Source organism: Chaetodon trifascialis, chromosome 21 (assembly GCF_039877785.1).
Source record: "Chaetodon trifascialis isolate fChaTrf1 chromosome 21, fChaTrf1.hap1, whole genome shotgun sequence".
Lineage (NCBI taxonomy): Eukaryota > Metazoa > Chordata > Actinopteri > Chaetodontiformes > Chaetodontidae > Chaetodon > Chaetodon trifascialis.
The window spans coordinates 9,702,674-9,726,924 of record NC_092076.1 but is presented as its reverse complement, the minus strand read 5'-3'; the positions used below and the strand labels follow the sequence as shown (position 1 = coordinate 9,726,924).

Below are 24,251 nucleotides of genomic sequence, written 5' to 3'. Positions count from 1 at the left end.
GGCCTAATAGCACACAGTGTTTACAAAGGCCCATCCAATAATCTCTAAACACTTCATTGGCATGTGGTTAACAATACAACTGAATACAAACTGAGCAAGGAAAAAACTCCAAAGGGACAGTATGAGAGCAGGTGGATGTTACAGCGTTGACATTTCTGTATGACGCTACAAAAGCCTTCTCATCTTTGCATCAGTCTCGACACAGTAAATAGACAAATCAATGTCTTTAAGCCTGCCTTTTACTTAGGATGGGAAATGTGACATGAAATACGTCTGGATGAGTTTTTATTATGATACTAATGTTATCCACTGGGCACTCATGCTTAATCAGTCATGCGCCAATCGATTCGATTTCCGGCAGTTTCGTCTCTGCGGGACTGTTGGGATCCTTCTCTGGACCATCTCTTTTCACTAATCAGGTAATCTTTGAGTTTTCTTCTTTTATATTCAGAGACAGTTTCAATTTCCAAGATGCTGCTGCTGCTCCTCCTTTTTCTAGAATATAAATAAATGAACCTTTACTTCAACTTGATATAACTGTCCTTTACTCTTTGGCTAGGTTTTACACATGAGTAAGTCAATGTCGGCACTACTCGGGGGCAGCACAGTGGCCTGAGGCGAACGAAAGAGGATAATGAATAAGGGAAAGGTGGGTTGGTACTGAAAGAACTTTGTTCTATAAATCTGGAAGCATAGCATGACATAGGTGGATCAACAATTTTTAATAAGTAAGACACTCAGATCCTGACACATCCTGTATGTTATCAGTTTAGTTTGGAGACGACAGCCTTCACGTTAGCCCACACGTGAAACGCAGTCTATGGCATTTGCTGTAATAAAGTGCAGAGTATTTATGTCAGATGCCTTGCATGCTGTGTGTCTATGTGCAAAAGGTCATGTGGAATCTGTAACAAGCTACATTTGGCCACAAATCGATGGAATCGAACAAAATCGAGCTATAGTGAAAAGGGAAATGCTTGCATTGATGTGGTTACCATTGCAGTAATGGATTTACACTGAGCTCTATGTTAGCATTACAACACATGTAATCAAAACCCCATGTAGCAATCAAACATAACAAATGCTGACAATTTCACGGATGTTTTTTTTTAAAACCGGTAGCTAAATAGCTTTAGCTGTGCAGAATTTCTGGATTGTAAAGCAGGCCGCTACATCCCAGAATGCAATAACCAGGTAAATTATTGAGTGCTACCTTCTCATTTTTCACTTTTTTCAGTGCAGAAAAACAAACTTTGATGAGAAAAGTTCTGTCAACAGTTATCACAATTTATAAGGTGACTGCAATTTCAGATAAAGAAGAAATATGATTTTTTTTTTGCCATTCAATTTGAGGGATTGAAATACCTTCAAACTTGTGATCATCCTGAAAAAAAAAAAAATCCTCAAATTAGAGTACTGCAGGCTATTAAAAGCTGCTACTGAAGAGCTGATCTGAGAGGACAAACACTTAATCTGAGACACTCCGACACTTAAGAATCGTTGCAATTTAGCTGATCGATTAGAGATATATTTAAGATGTTAGGTTCTCATGCTGGGCAGGCCTGCAGGTTACATAAATACATAATGAGCCATTATAAATGTAGATGTTAATGAGTGAAGCGAACTACAGAACTACAGAGGCAACCTGCTCGCCGCTGGCCATCAATTTGGTTAGACTGTCATAACAGTTTGATGTAAATCGTGGCTGTTAATGGGTCTATTAAGGTTATTGTGCGCACGGTCGCGTGACGTCACGCCCTCACGCGCTGCACCTCGAGCTTCTCAGTTTTCCATCGGAGGGGAGAACAGTCCGGATCAAACGCTGTTGTGTTGTCTTTCCACCTGCTGAACGGGATTACTTTTTTCCAGCTGTTGGGATTTTTAACATTCTTCCGGTGCGCTCAGGGATGTACTGGCCGATTAAAGTTAAATGACTTCATGTATTAAGTTGAACTGATTGGTTCAGAGTTTTATTGCGGCTGTAAAGTTTTGTCCTAAAAGCCGCTGGCAGCTGCCGTATCGGACCTGACACACCCGCGCCGTCTGTGTGGCGGGGCGGCGGACTAACAGAGGAGTTGGTGGGCGCACAGTGAAATGGACATGGTCCACCATCGGCGCGTCTCTCTGCGTCTCACTTGTTTGTCCTAAACTCCGGCAGGTCTGCACAATGCAGTTTTAGCTGCTGGACTCCGGTCGGGAGTTGGGATTCTCACTGTTGGATCTACACAGGATGCATCATCACTTGAGCTCGCATAATGTGCAACCTGAAGAAAAGCGGATCCGCGTGACAACTCCGCTTCATATTTTCTTTTAATCCCCGAAACTCCTCTTTAAAACTTGCAAACGAAATCTCCTTAAGCGCGATGATTTTAACAACTTTTGTCATTATATTGTCCTTCCCGGGTAAGTGACGCATGCATCTGTTGAATTTCCATGTTTAGCCTGTAATATGTGCTGAAATATATTTTCAAACTGCGCCTGTTCCTTTAGTTCAACTAAACACGCGCAGCAGACAGTGGCAGTGAGGAATAAGGCAAACATGTTAATTTCTTAGATTTGTTCTGATTGTTGGACGCGAACATTCAGGGTTTGGGAAGTTCATCTAAGTGCATCTTTATGTATTATTTGGCCGCAATATAATAATGTACCCTCCAGTTCAATCATGTTAACTGGCTGATAGGTGTGTGTAGAACAATACAGACAAATGAGTTTACACTGTGAACACAAATCTTTGACTTCCCTCCTCTAACTCCCAGACTCAGTGTTCACCTTGAGAGGTGACGGCAGCTCACCCCCCCGGGCCGTCCGCCTGGACTGCGTAAAGGCCAGCGAGCAATGTCTAAAGGAGTACAGCTGCAGCACCAAGTACCGGACGATGAGGCAGTGCGTGGCGGGGAGGGAGAGCAACTTCAGTGCGGTCACCGGTCCCGAGGCGCAGGGCGAGTGCCGCAGCGCCATAGAAGCCATGAAGCAGAGCCCCCTGTACAACTGCAGGTGTCGAAGAGGCATGAAGAAGGAGAAGAACTGCCTCCGGATCTTTTGGAGCATATTTCAGAGTTTACAGGGTATGCACTGACCCAGAGTTAACTATTCATAGCTGACTGATTAATAAGCTCAATATGAAAGTATGCGTTTATGGTGATGGGACAAGTATTCAGATTACTTTGTATAAATATTCCAATCCAAGTCAAAGCCATAAGTATCATCAGAAAAATGTACTTAACAAACAGAACATATTCTGCAGGCAGAATGTCACATAAAATCGTATTCTGCTGGATAATTAGGACTGATGCACTACTGTGCACTAAGCAGTATTTCAATGTCATAGCTGGTCAATGTGGAGATATTTTACTTCTGGCTGGTAGTTTAACCTGTAATAACGCATGAACCCTGTCATACTGCAAGCTTTGTGTGTGAAATCTGAAACTGCAAAGAAATAGATAAATACGGTGGAGTGAAAAGTACAAAATTGGCATCTAAAATCTGCAGTAGTGAAATAGAAGTCTAAAGTAGCTTAAAAGGAGAATATTCAAGGAAGGTACAAGTACCTCAAATATGTATTTCAGCTCAGCAGTCTATGGTTTTCCTGTTAAACGGTGTTAAACCTACATGAGACAGAGCTAATTGCATTTGTAACAAAGTGAACCTGAGGTCAGCCTTCTTCATAAGCTCTATTATCTACAAAATAAATATTAGATATGCAATTAACAGGGATTAACCCTATAAATGCAGTATAATTGATATCATAATGTTAAAGAGTATCAGATAATATCCACCTACGCCACATACACAGGTTTACAAGCACATACACCCCCAACTTGAAGCGCATATTGCTGACGGTCATTTGTTTCCCATGCAGGTAATGACTTGCTGGAGTACTCTCCATATGAGCCAGTCAACAGCCGGCTCTCAGATATCTTCCGCCTGGCCCCCATCATAGCTGGTAAGATGCTGTTTTTTCGCTGTTTGACATTCTTCAGGTTTAAGTTTGGGCATTGTGTGAACTTAAGTCACTCTATACATGGAGACGTTATTTCTCAGTTGTGCTTTAAACCCAGTTTAAGTCACCAAATCACTGCTAGAAATCTGTCACTATTTGACAACCACTCTTTTCTATTGCTGTCTGGTTTCAGGCTGCAGCTTTCAGCACCCATTATCCATCACAAAAGCTTTTATCTGCCACTGTGACCCGTCGTACACAAAGCAGAGTAATTTAGTATATTTCACTTTCAGCTCTCAAAGCAATGATGAGAGGTCTGCATGTTTTTTCCCACTATCACATTACTAGTGCTAGAAGTAGCATTTATGCACTAGTTTTGAATTAATCATCCTTTTAGAGTAGAGCCTGTGTTGTTTGAGCTCCCGGAGCTTGCAGGGCTGAATGCCTGGATTCAAAAAAAGAAAAGAGAAAAAGAAAATCCAGACAGAAACACTGCCCGCTGCTTGTTATTGTGACTCTAAATGCCATGTATGTTGTCAGATGCCAGGACTTGGACTAGGAGCATACACCTAGGCAGGCCCATATTTAGATCTACTGAGATCACACACACACACACACACACACACACACACATACACAGGAGTAATTAACCATCTGTCTGCTTCCAATGGCACTGATAGAACAAGAGCTGTGTGTGTGACAAGTGCTGCGCTCCCTGGCGCTCTTCAGTGTTGGGCTCTCTGGGCTGGAGGAGGGCGTCTGCTGCACTGGCCAGCTACCATTTCAGTGAAAAAATGGTCATTTGATTCTCTCCCTGGCTCTGCTTCCCTCTCTCTCTGGCTCTCGCTGTGATTGAATCCACTTAGCGTATCACAGTGGCTTTGCTCCACATGCGATGACATAATGGTTAACTGTATTCCAAAAGCAGAGTAAAGGAAAAATTTATTGGAATTCGGGTTTGTCTACCGTGCCGGAATAGTAGAAATGTAATGTTGAGATAGGTCTAGCAATGCGAGACTAAGAAGAATTGGGAGAAAAATGAAATTGGCAAAGTGGTTAAGGATTTATGAGGCTTTCAGATAATGGGTCTACTAGTAAAACAAAACAGGAATTATTAAATGCCAAGTAGAAAAATCAGCTTCAAATGTACAGGTCATTATTTAACAACACAATCATTTCTTTGATGGAGCCGAGATGAGACAGCAGATCCAACTGAACAAATGTTTTAATCTTGATTAAGATATATTCAAAAACCTGATCTGCTGCTAATGTGCTCTTCTATCAAAGTCAGTGACCTACAATACGGAAGACATGGCAGTTTAACTTATCATTATTAGGTACTGTTAAGAAATCACCATTGTGTATGTGAGCAACATAAATCTGGATGCAGAGATGGAGTTGGAGCTGAGTAGCCTGTGTAATGTATAGCAATGCATAAACAGCCAAAGGGGGCTCCAAGAAAAAATAAATCACTTAATGGGTTAGATATCAGGAATCCATTTGCCATAAGTGACCTCATTCCTGTCTGCAACTAAGCCAGGCCTCAGGCAGTCGCAGTGTAAAATAATGGATATGTGAGCCAGCATACAATAATCCATACCATATCCCATGGGTGAACTGTGAAGACATGATGCCCACTACTCTGAGTGGCTGAAAAAAAAAAAAAAAATCAATTCTTGTTATGATATAAATTGAAGCTATTTTTATTTCAAATAAGTTTCAGCAAATTACATTTTAAAAAACATGACGGCTATGAAATGAGCAGGTGCTCTTACCTACTGACTTCTATCAACGCTTCCTCCCATCCTGCCTTTGATTTAATTTGATCTTATGTAACAGTTTCACATGTGCACGCGTTGCCAAGTTTATAGTATAAATGAATTGACTAAACGCAAATGTCTGGCACACAGAACTACCCTTAACAACGGAAGAACAGAGCTTCTGTACAACACATCTTTAACAATTATTTATTTGTGCAGAGAACTCAAAGTCTTTACTAAATAACACTGAGTTAAAGATAACTCGGGTGACTCCAGATGTACCTGCAGCTTTGCAATCCCAGGGCAAGGATTCCTATAGGGCATATCTTGTACAATCACATTCCTAACTCATTATAAGTATGATACTTTTCAGAGACGAGATGAACAGATTCTGCAAGTCTGACACCAGTGGTGTGAGATTACATCCTCAGCGTAGCACATACTGTGGTTAAGAATGAGCAAGGGAACACATCCAACCATTTAATTCTGTTTTTAGTCTGTACTCAATGCTTTCCTTTGAAAATTAACTAAAAAAATAAGGGGCCTCATTTTAAAAAATGTTCTTAGATTTATACTTGAACGTAGTCTAGACGCTAAGAATCACATTTGTAAGCTATGCCCCTGTGATATATACTTATCAAATCAACTTAAATTGATGTCACCTGCCTTGTGACTTCCTCCTGTATAATGCCAGCACTAATGAGGGTTTCATACAGGAACAGCCAAAAGTGAAAGGTAAACTTTATGGAAGATGAGAGCAATGTTTGAGGATGTTGAAGCCAGGCAACACATATTCCTCGGTGGACTAAATAGTGGTTTGACAAATAAAGCCAAACACGCAGCTTGGAACTGTGTACCCTCCACAGTGAACAAGGTGGGGCAGAGAGACAGAACTGTGTCTGATATTTAAAAAAAAATGGTCTGACCTTAAACTACAAGGCAAAAAAAAGAATAGCCATAAATAACTGCAGCATTAAGGTTACGGGAAGGGGGGCCTGGCACCTGAACTCTCCCAAATGGACCAGCTCATTGCGGCAATCATTAGAGAGCACATATTGTTCATAAATCTCACACAAAGTTCACCACAGGCTTGGACCAAATGCGTCCAAAACTGCAATATCCCAACATAACCAGCAGGAAAATCATTTATGTTGAGTCTAGACTTTGCTTCGAGATCATTTCCACATCAATAAGGTCTCATAAATAACTACTTGCTCATGGTTTTCTGCTTAAGTCATACTTCAGATCAAAATTGTGCAAGTCTGTTTCATAAATGAGGCCCCTGTTCGATATATTTGCATCCACAGATTGTTGAAAGTTAGGAATATTTCAGTGTAAATCAGTGTTGGAGCCTTAATAAATATAACCATGTCTCTACGCAGACACATACGCAGACACTCAGTTTCTATCAATAAATTTCTGCCACTCATGTTCCCATTATTCTATAAGCACTATAAACTGGAGCACATCTCAACTGCATAATGTTTTAATTTTCACAGTGACAAACTTCTGGAGTTTTCAAAAAGCCCTCCAGCCACTTCCTCAATTTACATATAAGCAGCCACTCTCACAGAGGAAATCTCACCATTACTGGCCCTACCACTGAGCCCAGTATATTTCTCTTCTCCCAGTCTATCCTCGTGGCTCATCAGTAGTCTTACAGAGAATCGAGTCGGTGAACAAGAGATGAAGCTTGGCATGATGATTTTCCATTTCAAGACCTCAAGAATAATTCATTGGGTCTAGTTGCCTGAAGCAACAGATTAATTCTCTGTAGTCTTTGTCCTCTGCCACTGGCCCGGCCTGCCTGTGAACTGTGCATGTATGAGCAGACTGTTCCAGCTGAACATCAGAGTGGCCATCAGTAGAAGAAACACTTTTAATCTGCTGATTCTTTTTACACAAGACTGCTTTCAGCCATATCAGCGAATCATCTGAAGGCATTTCCCTTCACGCGCTTCTCCTTTGTTTTTGCCCTGCCCCCCTGTAACCGCAGAATAACACGATTTATTCCAACTGAGTTAACCAGAGGGAGCTCAAAAGCCAATAACAGACACAAGTGGTAGATTGGGAGTTTGTAATTCACTTAGATGCTGCGTAATCAAATATTAAAACTTAAGCATTCAGTGGCATGAAGTTAAAAAAACAAACTTTATCCTGTATATTAGCAAGCTTACTGTATTTCACAGAACACTGCATGCTGCACTTAGAGAGTGGATGCAGTAACACCAAAACTGGATAAAATGTAATCCAAGATGTAGAATGACCACCTCCAACATGACACACCACATTTACAGTACTACAGAGGTATTGCATTATAATGTATGCGTGTGCAGGTGTCATTATGCCCATCCTCTGTAGAACACAGCAGAAAATGTCTTAAAATGACTTTAGAAGGCACCATGAAAAACATTTAAGTTGGGAGTCAAGGGGCAGCAGTGGCTCAGTAGGTAGAGTGGGTCAGCTCCTCCTGTCCACATGTCCAAGTGTCCTTGGGCAAGAGGCATCAGGTCAGCACCTTGAATGGAAGCTGGCCTCACTTGTGTTTGTGAATGTTTTTGTACAAGAGAAAAACTGTAAAGTGCTTCAAAAAAAGTAATGTAACCAAAGTGTGCTAAACCAATCCCAATATGATTGAAATAATTAATGATTAATATCAAGTCCAGACTGAGTTTCAACCTGTGCAGAGACTAGCCCACCCTGAACAGACATACTGTAAGTATTCTTGTATTGAGCGGACATGCCTTGAAATGTTGAAGTGCAAAATATCTGAGTATTATTTACTTTTCTACTGTGTCTTGGTGCTTTGATTTGGCCGCATCAAGTAAATCAAATACTATCAGACACATTATTAGTCACACACACACACACACACACACACACACACACACACACACACACACACACACACACACACACACACACACACACACACACACACACACACACACACACACACACACACACACACACACACACACACACACATGCTGACTAACCCACTCCCAGCATTCCCTGCCACTCTGACACATATGAATCTTACTGGAAGATGAAGGCTCAGTAAAGCTGCTTGGAGAGCAGAAATTCCTCACCAAAATGAGTGTACCTGATGGCTTAGCTATGACAAGCTGTGTGTGAGGAGCCTAGTGGATGCAACCATGACTGATGCAGGCAATGGCTAATCACGGCTTTACGATAAGAAAATAAAACGCTGGAGGCTGCAGGTGACACAGGATAACGTCAGTCAGGCATGGAAGTATTTGATGTGAACTAACCACACCCTGCACCCACACACATACATGCACCAACACATAATCATTCATACTCTGTGTATTACGGTTTCATAGAGACCCTCATCTACATGCAAATCACCCTGTGCACATTCCCATACAATGACAGTCACATTTCCAAAATTCAAAAATATCTCAGCGCCTCAGGTTCTCCTTACATCTCAGATTGATATGCAGGTACATAAATATGTAAGTACAGGTTCATGGTTTTAACTTAAAAGAGGTAGAGGGCAAGAAGCAAGAATAAAAGAACAAAGTCCCCTAAAGTAGTATTACTTGGCAACTGCTGATGGTGAGACAGCACATAGTTAAATTTTTAATTGGCCAAGCAGAATATTAACCCTTTGAGTACAGGATAAATGAATGACTGAAAGATTAAATTAAGGGAAGGAATGGGTGGTGCAATAGGAACTGAGTGAGATTTTGCTAATTACATGGGTGCACTTAATAAATGGGTCTTGGGTCTGGTCATAAATACTGAGACACTGAGACATAGATTTAGTGATGCTGGCAGGGAGCCTTATAGAAGGCAGGGTGCCATCACGGAGCAGGCTCTGACCACTGCTGTTTTCTTTCCATTATGGGAGATGACAAAGAGGGCAGTAAGTGGAGCAATAGGTTTAGAAGAATTTAAGTAAGGCAGTGATACATCGCGAAGGACGATTCTGCACCATTATCTGGACAGCGTACAGAGACTCTGCAATATAGTTATTTTGTGGTTTTCAGTGTTTGGGTAAGTGAATTTTGAGGGAAAAATCTACAAACATGTGTCAAACATACATAATACACACTGTGCAAAAGGCTCCCTGTCTGATGACATCATAGCGGAGTCCTGTCATCTGAGTGCAGCCGCACCCTATTCAGTTCCAAGTGCCAAGTTGAGTTCATTACAGTCATAAGTAGTAGGGCATAAGTGCTTTGCCTGACTGGCCGGTGGTCCATGCCGTGATAATAAGTAAGTGAGAACAAGTTTAACATGCTAATGTTAGCATGTTAAAGTAGCTAAATGGATATTAGTAACCATATGGATGCAATCAAATTGTTAAGATGACTGGTTAAATAAAGGTTATAATGGTGACGGATGCACCCTTGGATATGTCAAGAGTTAGAGTCTTTTATGTAATATGGGTGTGATTTGAGTTATACGAGTGCTTTGTTGTGACATCCACTGTAATCCGTTGATTTACACAAGCGAAGTAGTGCTGTATAACTCTCAGCTAAACATGTGTGCTCTACTGTTGTGTATCAAGCTGTATGACAGCTGTGCCTGCGCTAATGTACTCAGTGAAAAAAGTCACTCAGCTTAGAAGAAAATAAACACTGTGTGCCACATAAAATTAGGCATCATGTGCATAAAAAGGTTGCTCACTGATATGTGGAGGCAGTGCTACAGAAAGGGAATGTAAGACTAAATTATTAATTGACAAACAGAACTGTGAAAGGACAATGTAATCCAAAAATAACCAATACTATTATTAATATTTACCAAACTAAGGTCTAGTCCACAGGCTTTTGCATGCACAAAAGAACGGTTTTAAAAAATATCTTGTCTATATGAAAACAAAAAGAACAGAAGCCTGAAAAAATAGCTATTAGCTCCAACTTGAGGTCCGACTGCATCTACAGGTCTGACCGGGCCAACGCTGGCGGTGGGGTCTGTGTCGTTTGAGTGTTGGATTACTGTATATAGCAGTTAGCAAGATTAGCAACAGCACTACAGCACAACAGCATCACATTAACAAAGGAGATAACGGACACTCTACTGTCACACACCAAACCTCAGTTTTTTCTGTCTACATGTCACCAAATGGAAGGAGTTTTGCAAAAGGTCTGTTTTCTGTGACCTAAAACTGTGTGTGGACTGTGTGTGTGGACACTGGCATCTCATAAATTTAAGCATTACAAACACTGGACGTCCCAGCAGCTGTACAATAAGACGTGTGACTCTCATATTCTTACAATCACTGTATTAGTGAATGAAGCCACCCCCAGGACACTATAATTAACCCCTTCTTCGAGATTCATATTCAATCCTACCTGGCTGGCGGCCTTTCAAAAGGTCTTTTGTATCAACCTATTAGAGGTCAAAGGGTCAGATTCCAGTGCTTCCTACACTGGCTTGTTATTCAGTCTACATCAATGGCAACATGGTGGCCTTGCTCTGGGGTTGCAACTTAAGAAGGCTGAGGGAGATTTGGGTTTTCTTATGCCTGTAGGTCTTTTAACAAGATATGTTATATTGTAGGCGAGTATATAGGATTGCAGTTCTTGTTATGCTCTGCAAGGGCAATAGACTGATGATACAATGAAGCAGAATAACGTTTAATTAAATTAACTGATACTCTAAGTTTAAATGATGTATTTGAACTGTATTGTAAGAACACTTGTTCACAAATCATTGTTTTTGTAGCTGGTGGGCTTTCTCTGTGAGGTCAATTTAAACATGTCTGGCATTTAATAAAGAAAAAATGACAATAGAGACATTAAGACAGTAAGAGGATTACTAAGAGGAGACAAGTGAACATTGTTTTCTATTATAATCATAGTGCAACACACTAAATTAAATGGTCCAAGCAGCACAGAAAGCAACATAACTAATAATCTTCAACACAGCCCTGTTTACATAACTCACTGTACTCTTGTGGGAGTTTTGAGTAAAAGCGAAGTTCACCAATGTCATGATCCTCCTATGAACGTGAATGTGGTCTTGGAGACAGTGAAATGTGGTTTGCACTTAAATTGCTCCTGAAACAGAGAAAATAGGACCCCAAACACAAATGCTCCTGATAGAAAAGGTTTTTTCCTGCCGTGGGGTGTTGTGTCTGTATGGAGTCACACTGTGACCTACAGCTTCAGCCTTCTTACTCACACTTAGCTTGGGCTGTCTGCTCCATGCACACACACGCACGCAGGCACGCACGGATGCACACACACATGCACGCACGACCCTATAAGTGTGCAAACATGTTTTAATCCAAGTCCAATGTAAGAACTTTTTAAAAAGTATTAAAAAAAGAAGGTAAGCATTTCCCTCTGGGTAACAGTAATTTGTGGTAGAACTGTCACACCTCTGGCCCAGAGCTACCAAAAAAAAAAAAAAAAAAAAACTAAAGGATCAGAGCCCACATCTCGAGGCACTTGTCAGATGTAAGTAATGGGTTTTTGTAATATGTGATTAACCTAAGGTTCAAGAATGTATTCAGATTTAATCATGGCTCATTCTGTGGTGCATGAAAGAGTGCAGTGAGCTTCAATTCCACCTCAAAAGGCAGAATTACAGAATTCATTCTTCCATGCCGAGGCTGAGGATACACTATTACTGTGCAGAAGTCAATCAAGCAGAAAGTACTTTAATGACAACAAATGAGAAAAATGAGATGTGAGAGTTATTGTGTTGGCCATACAGTGCTTTTGCTATGATGGCAGGAGAGGCATACTGGGATGGAACCAAAGTTGGGTGACTTGGTTTGCATCTCTCAAAGCAGGGAAACTGTCTGAGCAGTTTGTTTTTTTGAGGTGTATATTTCTGCTTTCCTGTAAGGCTGAGGACAACAAAATCACCCCTGAATTACATGTCTAAGATGTGACAAGTCACACAAACACAGAGAGGGATAAATCCAACATGAGTTTTGTATTCAGAGAGATGAATGGTCAGTGTGGTCTAACCGTGGCACATACAGGGGTTTGATCATAAACCTAACAACCTGAAGTACAGCATTTGGACAGAAAATTTAAACCATGCAACAAAGCAATTGCATCAAATGGATTAACTAGAGCAAAAAAATGGTGCAATAATTCATAATGAATCCCCTGTAAAAAAAAAAAAAAAAAAGTAAATCCACAAAATTGTATAATGCTGTGTTTGCAAATACAAACATAATTGAGTTCAACAAGGCTCAAAGCTCTCATGCAGTTGCTCTTTTTCAGTTTAAAACAGCCATATGGATTTTTTTTTTAATCATGCAAAGCTTTGTTCTAGCTATGACTCAGGGATGAATACTCACTTTCTATTATTTTGATAATTCATGTAAATAGTGATACGCTAGCTTTTATTTCATCGTAATTACATAAGATAGTATTTCCAACACACCTAAGACATACATAGAAACCTCCTTAGGACCTTGAACAGAAGTGGAGATGTGCAATTTCTAAAGAACGATGTAATTACACTGTTTTTGAAATGCATGCCAAGTAAAGAAAAATCCTCTCAGCTCTTTCACTCACAACTATGTTATATGCTTTTAAGTACTGATGCATTTATGATGCACAAACAATGTGGCCTGTGCAAAAAAACAATAATTCTCACATAAGGAAATGTGACATAATGTGTCCCTCCTCTCTCTTAGCTGAGCCTGCATCCACAAAGGAGAACAACTGTCTGAATGCTGCTAAGGCCTGTAACCTGAATGACACATGTAAGAAATACCGCTCAGCTTACATCAACCCGTGTACCAGCAGGGTGTCGGCCTCTGAGGTCTGCAACAAGCGCAAATGCCACAAGGCCCTACGTCAGTTCTTTGACAAGGTAATTAAACATGTTAATTTTGGGAGCTCTTTGCAGCACTTTTTTGCACCTTTGATTTTGTAGTTGCAGCTCAAACCAATGTCCAAACGAAGTGTGAAATGTCAAAGGAAAAACGTAATTTTTGAGTGCAGTTTCACGGAGTCTGAATCCAATATTTTGGTAAAAGATCAAATCATTTAACTCCACTAAAAGCTACTACCCTAGTGCAAGTGGAAGCTGCATTGGAAGATGAAGAAGTTTTTCTTTCAGATGGCAAGGAAGAGGACAGATATCAGTGGACCCCTGAGAGGAAGTGGAAGATTTTTGCAGTCCAGGCTATAACACCACCTGCGTCAACATGTGTTCTTTTTCGATTTCTTTCCAAAAATAAAGGTGCCAGCTAAATACAGCTATGGGATGCTGTTCTGCTCCTGTCCAGCGGGTGATCAGACAGCATGTGCAGAGCGCAGGCGACAAACAATTGTACCCATCTGCTCCTACGAGGATAAAGACACACCAAACTGTCTGTCTCTTCAGAACACATGTAAGACCAACTACATCTGCAGGTAAGAAACCACAGGGGGACTCTTCATAGACTTCATCTTATTTCAAATTTAACCTTTTTTCCAAATATAAAGTCTACTAGCATTTGTCTTTACTGTGATAGAAAACATAGTTCCACAACCAAGACATTTCACATCTGCCTTCAGATCTGCACCTAACAATAACTTGACCTCCTCTTATGTCGATACATTTCAGAAAACCATTGTAGGAGGCACATATAACCTGCAGAGAGACCTTCAGCAGTAATTCAGATGGTCTATTTTAAGAGATGATAACCACTGTTCTAATGCAAAGTACAAACTGAACATTCAGAATGCCATTTGAGAGAAAATTGCCAGTCTGAGTCACTTTAAAGAGGGACTAATAACAATTACTTCAAGATATAGTGTGCACAGTAGGTTATGGTATACTGCATAGAATTTCATTTGTTCAAGCCAATGACAGTTCTCAACTTTATATTACACGTTCTTTACTTTCTTTTCTGCAAGCCAGCAAAGAACAGAAAACACTGATTTTTTTTTATGCTAGTTTATCTGTGGCGTTACATTACTGAACCATTGCTTATAAATGTGACAAAGCCATTAGCCTACTATACACTTAATATCTACAACCCCAATTCTGAAACAGTTGGTGCGCTGTGTTTAACATAAATAAAACAGAAACATTGACATATACTCTATAGAAAACAGTAGACAACATATTACATATATATAAAACACATTTCAAAGTTGAGATAGGGGCAACTAAAGACTGGAAAAGTTGTGGAATGCTCCAAAAACACCTGTTTGGAACATTCCACAGGTAAACAGGTTCATTGGTAACAGGTGATAGTATCATGACTGGGTATGAACGGGGCATCCATGAAAGGCTCAGTCGTTCACAAGCAGGTTGGAGCGAGGTTCACCACTTTGTGAAACACTATAAAAGATATTACTACATGGGCTTGGGAACACTTTGTAAAACCACTGACGGTAAAAAAAAAGTTAATTTGCAAATGATTGCATTCTGTTTTTATTTACCTTTTACATTTCATCCCAACGTTTTTGGAATCAGGCTGGATGACAGTATTAGGAAATCAGCATCTATAATTTGTATCTCTATTGTTTTAGGTCAAGGCTGGCAGACTTCATCAGCAACTGTCAGCCTGAGGCTCGCTCCATATCCGGCTGTCTGAGGGAGAATTACGCCGACTGTCTGCTGTCTTACTCAGGTCTTATTGGTAAGTTATTCCAAAGTTGGCTTCAGAATTTGCCAGATTAATTATATCACTAGATATGTATAAAGGAAAGCAAATAATAATAAACCCTTGCTAATGAATGAATTCATCTCTCTAAATCATATCAGTTTTTTGTTAAATACTGCCTAAATCCATGCCATGAATCTGAAAATGTAACTTGAATTATAAACACAAAATTGTCACATTACAACACAGACCACACATACTACACAACACAAACTACTGCATTTTACTATAAATTAGGTTGTTGCAGAAGCACTGCGTCTTTGTAGTGCGCAAATGCAAATGACTGCATTCTGTTTTTATTTATCTTTTACACAGTATCCCAACTTTTTTTGGAAAAGGAGTTGTACATTTTAACTAGCAAGTAACTTGATCTTAATGTATTCTGCAGAGCGGAGATTAAGGCACAGATCAACTAGACAGCCAGACAGCTGAGATCACAGTCGATAAATTGAAAAGCTGTAGGGTGTGCATGACGTCACAGTTCATACATCATAGCCCTGTGCAGAAATAGTATTTCCTTTTGTTCAGGCTCTGTTCTGTCACCAGGCTTCATTATGTAGAAAGGAAAAATAATGGCCCACTGAGTTTTAGTAATGAGATTTGAACGCAGGGCAACAGTGACCAATTGCAAACTCAACAGGCAGACATTTTAATCTACACCATTCACACAGGTTACACCCCTCTAATGGGGCCCCCCTGGCTTAACCACTCATCTCTGTCTACGCACGCAGAAATTTGCATGCACTTGCACAGCTAATAAGTATGAGCTTCAACTTGATGGCTCCCTCGAAAAAAGAAACAATTCACTTACATCAAGATGACAAAATGGCCAAAAATGGTTTCCTCTGAGATTCTGCCCATGATGTGCCCTAGCTTAGCCACCACTGTTGACTCCCAATAGGCATTCAGCAACAGAAAACACTAAGAGAAAACTTTTAACAACACTCTCCAGAGCTGCTGTTTGCCACCTCTGTTGACATCAGTAATTCTTTGAATAATGCGAGTTGTCCAACAGGTGACTTGCTACGCCACATAATCTCTCACAAGTCAGTGAGGCTTATCGTCACGATGCAGGAGGTTACAACGCAGTGTAATTCAATGACAGTTCAGGAAAATTCCTCAGTGAAGACTCTGTATAAAGTTGAATAGGCTCATCCTCACTGACTGCCCACAACATACAAATTTCAGTGTGAAGAGCCTCAAAATGGAGTGGCTAAGCTAAAAAGGGTCCAATTACGATAATGGAGATTACAGTTACACTGGCTAACAATGCTTTTCTTCTCTTTCATGCTGCAGGTACGGTGATGACACCTAATTATGTGCGATCACTTGGCATTAGTCTGTCACCATGGTGTGACTGCAGCAGCAGCGGAAACAACAAGCCAGACTGTGATAGATTTGCTGAGTTTTTCACCAACAATCGATGCCTACGTGAGTTGCCATACTTACCCACCCTGCAGATATGTATTTCGCTGCCAACTGTTTTCCACTGCATAAGGTCAGACTGACCAGTTGTATTGTCTAGACTTGGGAGATAATGACTTGAAACAGGAAGTGAGCCTTGTATATGTTGGTCTGTCTTCTGTTTGACATGTTCTCTCTTCAAGTACAATTTCTGCTACTTTGAATGTTATAAAAACAACAATCTCTTGAACATTTCTAGTTTGTTTTTTACTCAGATGTGAGAATGAATGGCACCCAGTGGCATTTCCACTTTCAATCTTTAAAACAGAGCAATTTAATTGAATGGCAGTGTCTTAAATTGCTACGTTTTTACTATAATTAAGACTAGATAACTACAAAAAGAAATTTTTGCCAACATTCAGTTCTGCTTATGAAAAGTATCTTAGATTAAATGTCAAATTTATGATGGGAAAATTACATCATATAAACTATTTTTGAAGTTTTCTTATTTCAGGCAGCTCTCGAGTTCATTTTCCAATCGCTTTGTGAATCATGGCTATTACAGGCAGGCACTGCTTTTGAAAAGGCTCTTGACAAAGGTCAAGTCATTTCTTCTCCTACCCAATTATCTAAAGTATCAATTATAAGCAGCTTTTAGTTGGACATGAACAAAATGTTTGGGCCATGCCACTTGCACTTATTTTCCAAGGCGAGGACAGAAGACGTCTGCTAACTTGTTAGATGTGCAGACTATTATTTTAAAAAAGGGACACCGAGGGCACTCTGGTGGATAATGCTTATTACATGTAATTATAATGAATCAAAGTCATGATGCTGGATGCATATTTTCTCACTTTGTGCCAAGTTTTCCTGTTACTTTACATTTAAGTGGATGGTGTCCAGTAAAATATTGATTGTGCATAAGCACACGATCAAGAATGCACAATAATAATGCACTCTGTTCTTGCAGGTAATGCAATCCAGGCATTTGGCAATGGTACTGATGTTGGAGTTTGGCAACCCCAACCCCCAATTCAGCCCACTGTACTACAGCCTAGCATCAGTCGGAGGGGTAAAGACCGAACCAGTAATGCGCTTGATGCACTGACAGACATGACCAAACTGGATCTTGATGGCGATTCATTTTATCACATCTGCGGGACCTTACAGGTGAAGTTTTCTGTGTTTGGATATGGGCTGCATCTTTTTTATGACGTGCAATATAAAACAAAAAAACTGCATGTCATAAAAAATTAAAAATCTAGAGAGAGAAGTAGAGATTAAATCACTCCAGAATTTTTGACAACATTAAAAAGCCGTCAACTAAATATTGTATGTTTGTAAGATCTGAGAGCAGGGTTGAAAAACACAATTTATCCAGTTGCATTTTACTGCATTGCAGCTGAAAATACTTCAAGAAAAAACACAAACGAATGTAAGGAGACAAGCAACATTGTGGTACCACAATCTAGTCCACTCAATAGTACATTTTATTTGGCTGTATAGCTTATGTTTGCTTACAGACAATAGAAACTTTTCAGTGTTATCAATCTCCAAAATAATGGAGCTACCTAATTTGATTCTGACCCAAACAAATGAGTGTCAGCCAGCTTATGCCTCCACTGATCTCATTAAGGGAGAAACTTTATTGATTCTCTATTTGAATTCCTTGCTGAAGCACAAAAAACACCACAGAACAGCAAGGTAATTAGCTTCAATTTTCTTAATAACTAATTATCTCAATGCAGTAGTTTGTTTGCAGTTAGCAGCTGGTCCTTTACTACTAAAACCAAGCTGCTCCCAGGGGAAAATAAAAGGACAAACATGAAATCCTTTAACACAAAAACAAATGTTTTGATAAATTTCAAGGCTTTATGTCACACTCAAAACTTCTGAAAGAAAGTTCTTGGATCCAAACAGAGACCTAAACACCAGGTTCAAGATCCATTCAGAGCTTCTGTCTGAGTGTCAAGCGTCTGCCTCTGTCACCTTGATGGATCAGAGATAGTTTTATGATGGCATGCTCACAATCCCCCCTCCTGGGCAGAAAGATGAGACGTCAGTGTGGAGTCAGACTTTCCAAAGCTGTCATGTCAAAGCTAATTGGTTGCCACAGTAACATCAGAAAGGGCCCACAGGGGTAGTGTGTCTATGTGTGTGCACAGGGACACAGTATCATTGCAAGGAAGTACCACATTTTTTGTTCCCTATATTGAGGTATACTTTATTTAAATCCCTTTTAGCTTTGTAAAAACTGTAGCTGCTCATGGTTAATTATAGAAATGTCAATGCTGATTACTGGAATGAGACACAAGCTCCAATGCAGAAGGGCTTTGAGGTGGGACTGCTGTTTCCCAGGTCAAAAATAAACTCATAATCTAAAATGTTAAGCCGACACAGACAGTCTTTCAATTTTAACATCTTCAATTCCTGAGCGAACTGCATCTGCTGAGAAAGACTATGTGATATGTTTAAAAGCTCCAAAACCAGTAACTGCTAAATTGATGCTCTGGTCATAGTTTTTCATATGTTCTCTTCAATCACACCATCATAAACATGAGACCTCGTTTCCAATGTGATGACGACATGCAAATGAGCTTTGAAATATCAAAAGCAATTGTAGGAAAATCTATTCAAGGAGCAGATTTTGACATTTAACATCATAAACTGTGTGCTTTGGTTAAGCTCCATTGGAACTTTTTAGCCTCACAAACACACTTCAGACCTCTGCTATTCTCCTTAGATAAATACTATGGGGCTATATTTTTAAATGAGATGATATCACATATACCTTAAGCGAGACAATCTATCATATTGGCTTTTAATAGCGATAAAATGATTTATCACCAGTAAAAACATCCTCCAAGAGGAGGGACCTCCTATAGAGCAATTAATCATTCTTCTCCAGAATCCAGGTTCATAGTATTTCTTCTACTTAAGAACCAACGCGTGGGGTGTTTATTATGTTCCCAAACCACTGTAGAGTCACTTTATCATTTTCTGTGCTCCATCTCTGTATCTGTGAGTGTATAGTTGTTTGCGTTTGTGTGGCTGTGTGTGTTCAAAATGCGCAGGGGTGTTTTTATGTGTGGCTGAAAAGGTTTGGAGCAGTCTGCAAAAAGTTTTAATGTATTAACTGTCATAACCTTGAGCTGGCACACACGCGCACACACACTTGAATCGTACACATTTTGCTTGAGGAGGATGATTATACAAAGAGGTCTGTGTAGGTCTAAACTATGGGAATTGGTGGCCACTAAAAGTATTATCATAAATCTTATTGTTGTGTGCATTTTGCAGTACAACTGTTGCAGTGGGAGTTTGGCTCGATGCAGTAATGATTTTGCTCGACCTTGTTTTACTGTAAGCCCGGTCTCCTCCTTTAAAATTTCTACTTCCAAGCCAAGACTGCTTTTGACTGAACGGAGGTGGCTAAATGAACTACAGTGTCAAAGAAAAAGCCTGCTATATATTTTATAGCATTTTTGCTGCACCATCATCCGGTCTGTCATGTTGAAAGACAGGCAAACAATCAATGAAAGTTAATGATTCTCTGACTTGTTTTCTTCCTTCCAGGCCCAAAAACTGGTGTCAAATCAAACAGTGGATACGGCACTGTGTGTGGTAAGAATCTGTGCATTCACACATGGTTCCTATCAGAGCCTGGACAATAGTGCATTTGTGCAGATAATGAGATATTTTAAAGACATAATACGAAATGGAGCCCTTAAATTAATCACTACTACACTTAGGCTGAAAATGCACTAGCAAATGGGGTACATTATGATATTATGGGCCCTGCCATTGTATAAGGCTAGGTAGTTTTTATTGGATCAAACATGGCCTTAAATTAAATGAAAATTATTTCTGAGCTGACTTTCGAGGTCAACGGTATCAGAAAATTTGTTTGCAGTTATACAAGTTTACACATATTGTGATTAGGAATGTTCCTACAATTAAACGCAAGTTCAAACTTAGACTACTCGACTAGTTTACAAGTAAGAAAATACTCAGAACAGCGTGTATTATCAACACTTAATACTGCAATTAAAAAATGTGTACATTAACACAATAATAGGTTTTACCGACTTGTATTTCTGGTGCCAACTAGTGAGAGTAGCAACATTTAATTGACTTGTCCACTAATTGCGCACATCCTGGTGATCCTTTAAATTTCAGATTCATGGTGAGGCCAACTGGCACACAACGCAATACTAACACTGTGATCTTTTCCCTCAGAACCATCAACTGGATGAGTCCAATGACTCAAATGCCATTCCTAGAAGCTCAGCAGCTGAACTCGCCTGCTTGCACCCCTCCAGTATGCTCCTCGCTCTAGCCTTTGCTTTAACACCAATACTACCACCACTGGAAGATTTCCAGCTTTTGTAGGATCTGCAGACAATGGATCAACACTCTTAACTCAAGAAGAGATTCAACTCATTTTAATTTAAACATCAACCAAAGTGTGACACCTGCATTTTTCTTGAAACAGCGCCTTGAGAAATCAGACGAACAGTGGATTGTATCTGATTCCATGTCGACTGCTGCTGTGTTGAAGCCAGACCTGCTGAAGCTGTGGCCGACATATCAGCTCGTTTGCCTTCCATGCCTCGTGGGGGCAATTTGGTGACTTCAAGAATCAGATCCACACTTGGGAATGCTCATGTTGTGGAGTTAAACCCTGTGATCTGATATCCATGTGAATGAATTCACTTTTTTGGAATGTGTACAATCAGTGCACATTTGACTGAATGGACTGCCAATGAGCTGAATGCGTCATGGGGATAAAGATCATTCTCTGTATAAGTGTGCTTTGATTTGCCCTGCCAATAAACCTGCTTTAGTTCAACAAAGGAAAACCAAGCACTGATCTGAAACTGTTGATCTACACTACGTCTCAATGGACAAAAATATTTCATAGACACTGTATGGGATGTGATTCACAAAACATTTTTTCTCATTTAAAAGCCCATACCATTCTGTTAGAGTATCCACAAAGGACAAAAGGATATCAGCCAGAATACACGAACAATTTTCTCTTCTACATGTTCGGTACTAGGTATAGATCAGTTTTGTAGATTTATTTGATTGTTATGGTGGTTTGTGGTTTTATCACATTGCCTCTAAAGAACATTTTGTACATATGATACATAAAGTGTATACTCCAGTATGCTGCTGTTAGCTTGTAACATATTGTCTGTAATGTTTTTGAGAGTCTATGTTAGTATCTGGAAACTGAGGCCTCTCAGCTTTATCCACTGTAGCTATGATTTCTAAAATGTGATGGGGTATGGTTCTTTACTCATGTGGCGACAGATATGACTTTAATGTGTGATTATATTTTGATGCATAATGTTATCTTAAACAGTATTTTTCTTGAGGAATATCAAACTATCTGTAATAGCAATGAGAACATAAAGAATTTACAAAAGTGTCTTTAATGGCTAAAATGAAGTAATGTTATTCTTCTGTTCTACTGACGGTGAAAATGTTTTGATTGCTGCCCCTATCTGAGATCATTTTTTCTCATTATTTTGTCTTGGAAGGGAGCAAAAGGACAGGGGTTTCATGGGCAAACAATGTGTACATATCCACAAGCAGAGCAAATGCCAAAAGAAAAAAAGCCTGTAGACGTTAATTGCTAGCAATTACTGCTTTTGCAAATGGAGGAAAAGAAGAAAACACTGACATTGTTATTATATACTTAATGACACCCTAATTATCAAAGACATTAAAAGAATGTAACACTTGTTTTTAAACATCCTTGCCATTTAAAAAAAAAAAACTAAAAAGTGTAAAATGTGTTTGTTCAAATCATTTCTGTGTATGATCCCTGTGGACATCTAAACTAAAGCTTGTGATGATGCACTTCTTCATAGATTGTGTTTGCCTGATATTAGACATAACTGTCAGCTTGTTACACTGTTTCTATCTTCAGTCTGACACTGCATCCACCCTAACCAATTAGATTTTCCCAAACCAGTCACTAGAGACCAATGTATCCGTCTGAATCATCATTTTAAGTCGGCATTGATGCGACAGGGTTTTAAGAGTTGAGTGCAGCAAAATAAAAAACAAACTACAATGTCAAACGAAGAACAGCCTCAATAGCAGCGTCTGTCTTGTCTGTAGTGGATGCCATTGTGGTTTGCCTTTGACCTTTGATACCTGCGATAGTCCCACCCATGGTGCTGATTGGTTAATCGCTAGCCCCACACGGTGCTCAGTCTGTTTTTTCAGACGACAACGCGCTGTTCAATGTCGTGACGCCAGATAATTCAGTCAACACGGTGGAGTGGGTGAATTCAAAGGTCTGGACAAGCATTGTGGATCAGAAGGTGTTGGTTTATCTAATTTGACCTACAGATATTACCAGCACCCAGTTAGGAGGGCATCTTTGTGTACAAGTAAACATGAAAAACATTTTAAAATTTTGTTATCTGTTCGGTGTTTGCCAAACAGCTGAAATAAAAATAGTGAACAGTGACTCAAGCCGGTTTCTACAATTAACAGCAAATGATAAGTCCTGTTTTTGGCTCGATCATTTCTTTCCCCCCAGTGCTAGTTCATCTGTTCTTTTAGCAACGAGGAGGGGCTCCTGTAAAACAGGATTATAAGATAGCACCTGGCAGAGAGACCACTATTGTCAGTCAGATCACATCAGTACCGGCGTGGAATGACACAGGCAGACAAGGACGCAGCCCACAGAGGACAGACTGCTCAGTGGACAGGAGGGGGACACATCTCGCCAAGAATATGGCCCACCTGTTTTGGCACAGTGATGGAATACTTGACCTCGAGAGAGAGCCTAAGATTTATTAGACTTGTCATAGAACCCAAACGGCTAAAATATCATCCTCATGTTATGCATGAGATGGAAATGACAACTGTCCATTCTAACTAATCTAGGAGGGAATTTGGTGACTGGACAGGTTCTAATACATTTTACTTTGAACAAATCCTCATGATAATTTGGGAGTATACAAAACATCTTTTTAGAAACGGTGCACTTTGAAGGAATTTGGGGAAACATAGTTCACTTTCCGGTTGAAAGTTAGTTGAGAAGGTTGATACCACCCTCTAATGGGGTTGCAATGGAATGAGATTTTCACGCCACGATAACTGTCTCAGAAAGGTTTCGCTGTATATGGTGTTGCACAATTATTAACATTATCAGCTACAATGACCCTTCCTGACTGGGACCAGTTGCTATGCACACAGTGGAGACTCCAGGATTATACTGGTCCATTCAGTGAGCTTTGGAGGTGCTGGTAGGCTGATTTTGTTACCTTTGCACAGGGCCAGGATGCTAAGCTAAACTAACAGGCCGTAGGCTGTAGCTTTACATTTGACAGACTAATGTGAGTTTGGTATCAGTCCTGTCATTTAACTCTCTGTCAACCTATTCAACATTTCACCTGTGACTGTGTGCATGTAATGTTGAAAAGAGCATTCATCAAAACATTTCTTAATGGGTAATTAAATTAAGAACAACAACAAACATTGATATCCTGACACAAAGTCACAAAGAGAACATCACGAC

General features: G+C 39.9%; 1 protein-coding gene across 1 annotated transcript; it reads left to right on the top strand.

The window, feature by feature from the left end:
• The first annotated feature begins 1,784 nt into the window (after window positions 1–1,784).
• gfra1b (gdnf family receptor alpha 1b) lies at window positions 1,785–22,586 on the top strand. Its single transcript, XM_070990416.1, has 10 exons — window positions 1,785–2,403; window positions 2,757–3,065; window positions 3,860–3,943; window positions 13,337–13,515; window positions 13,888–14,060; window positions 15,168–15,277; window positions 16,598–16,732; window positions 17,676–17,875; window positions 20,282–20,329; window positions 20,945–22,586. Exons 1-10 carry the CDS (start codon window positions 2,364–2,366, stop codon window positions 21,095–21,097), a joined length of 1,431 nt encoding a protein of 476 aa, XP_070846517.1. The 5' UTR covers window positions 1,785–2,363; the 3' UTR covers window positions 21,098–22,586.
• Window positions 22,587–24,251: the final 1,665 nt, after the last annotated feature.

What these genes read in the sequence shown, in the direction of transcription:
- gfra1b (XM_070990416.1), top strand. Translation starts at nt 2,364, where the DNA reads ATGATTTTAACAACTTTTGTCATTATATTGTCCTTCCCGG. An exon ending in TACGTCAGTTCTTTGACAAG is followed by an intron (nt 13,516 to 13,887) that starts GTAATTAAACAT and finishes CCAAAAATAAAG; the next exon opens with GTGCCAGCTAAATACAGCTA. An exon ending in ACATCTGCGGGACCTTACAG is followed by an intron (nt 17,876 to 20,281) that starts GTGAAGTTTTCT and finishes TCTTCCTTCCAG; the next exon opens with GCCCAAAAACTGGTGTCAAA.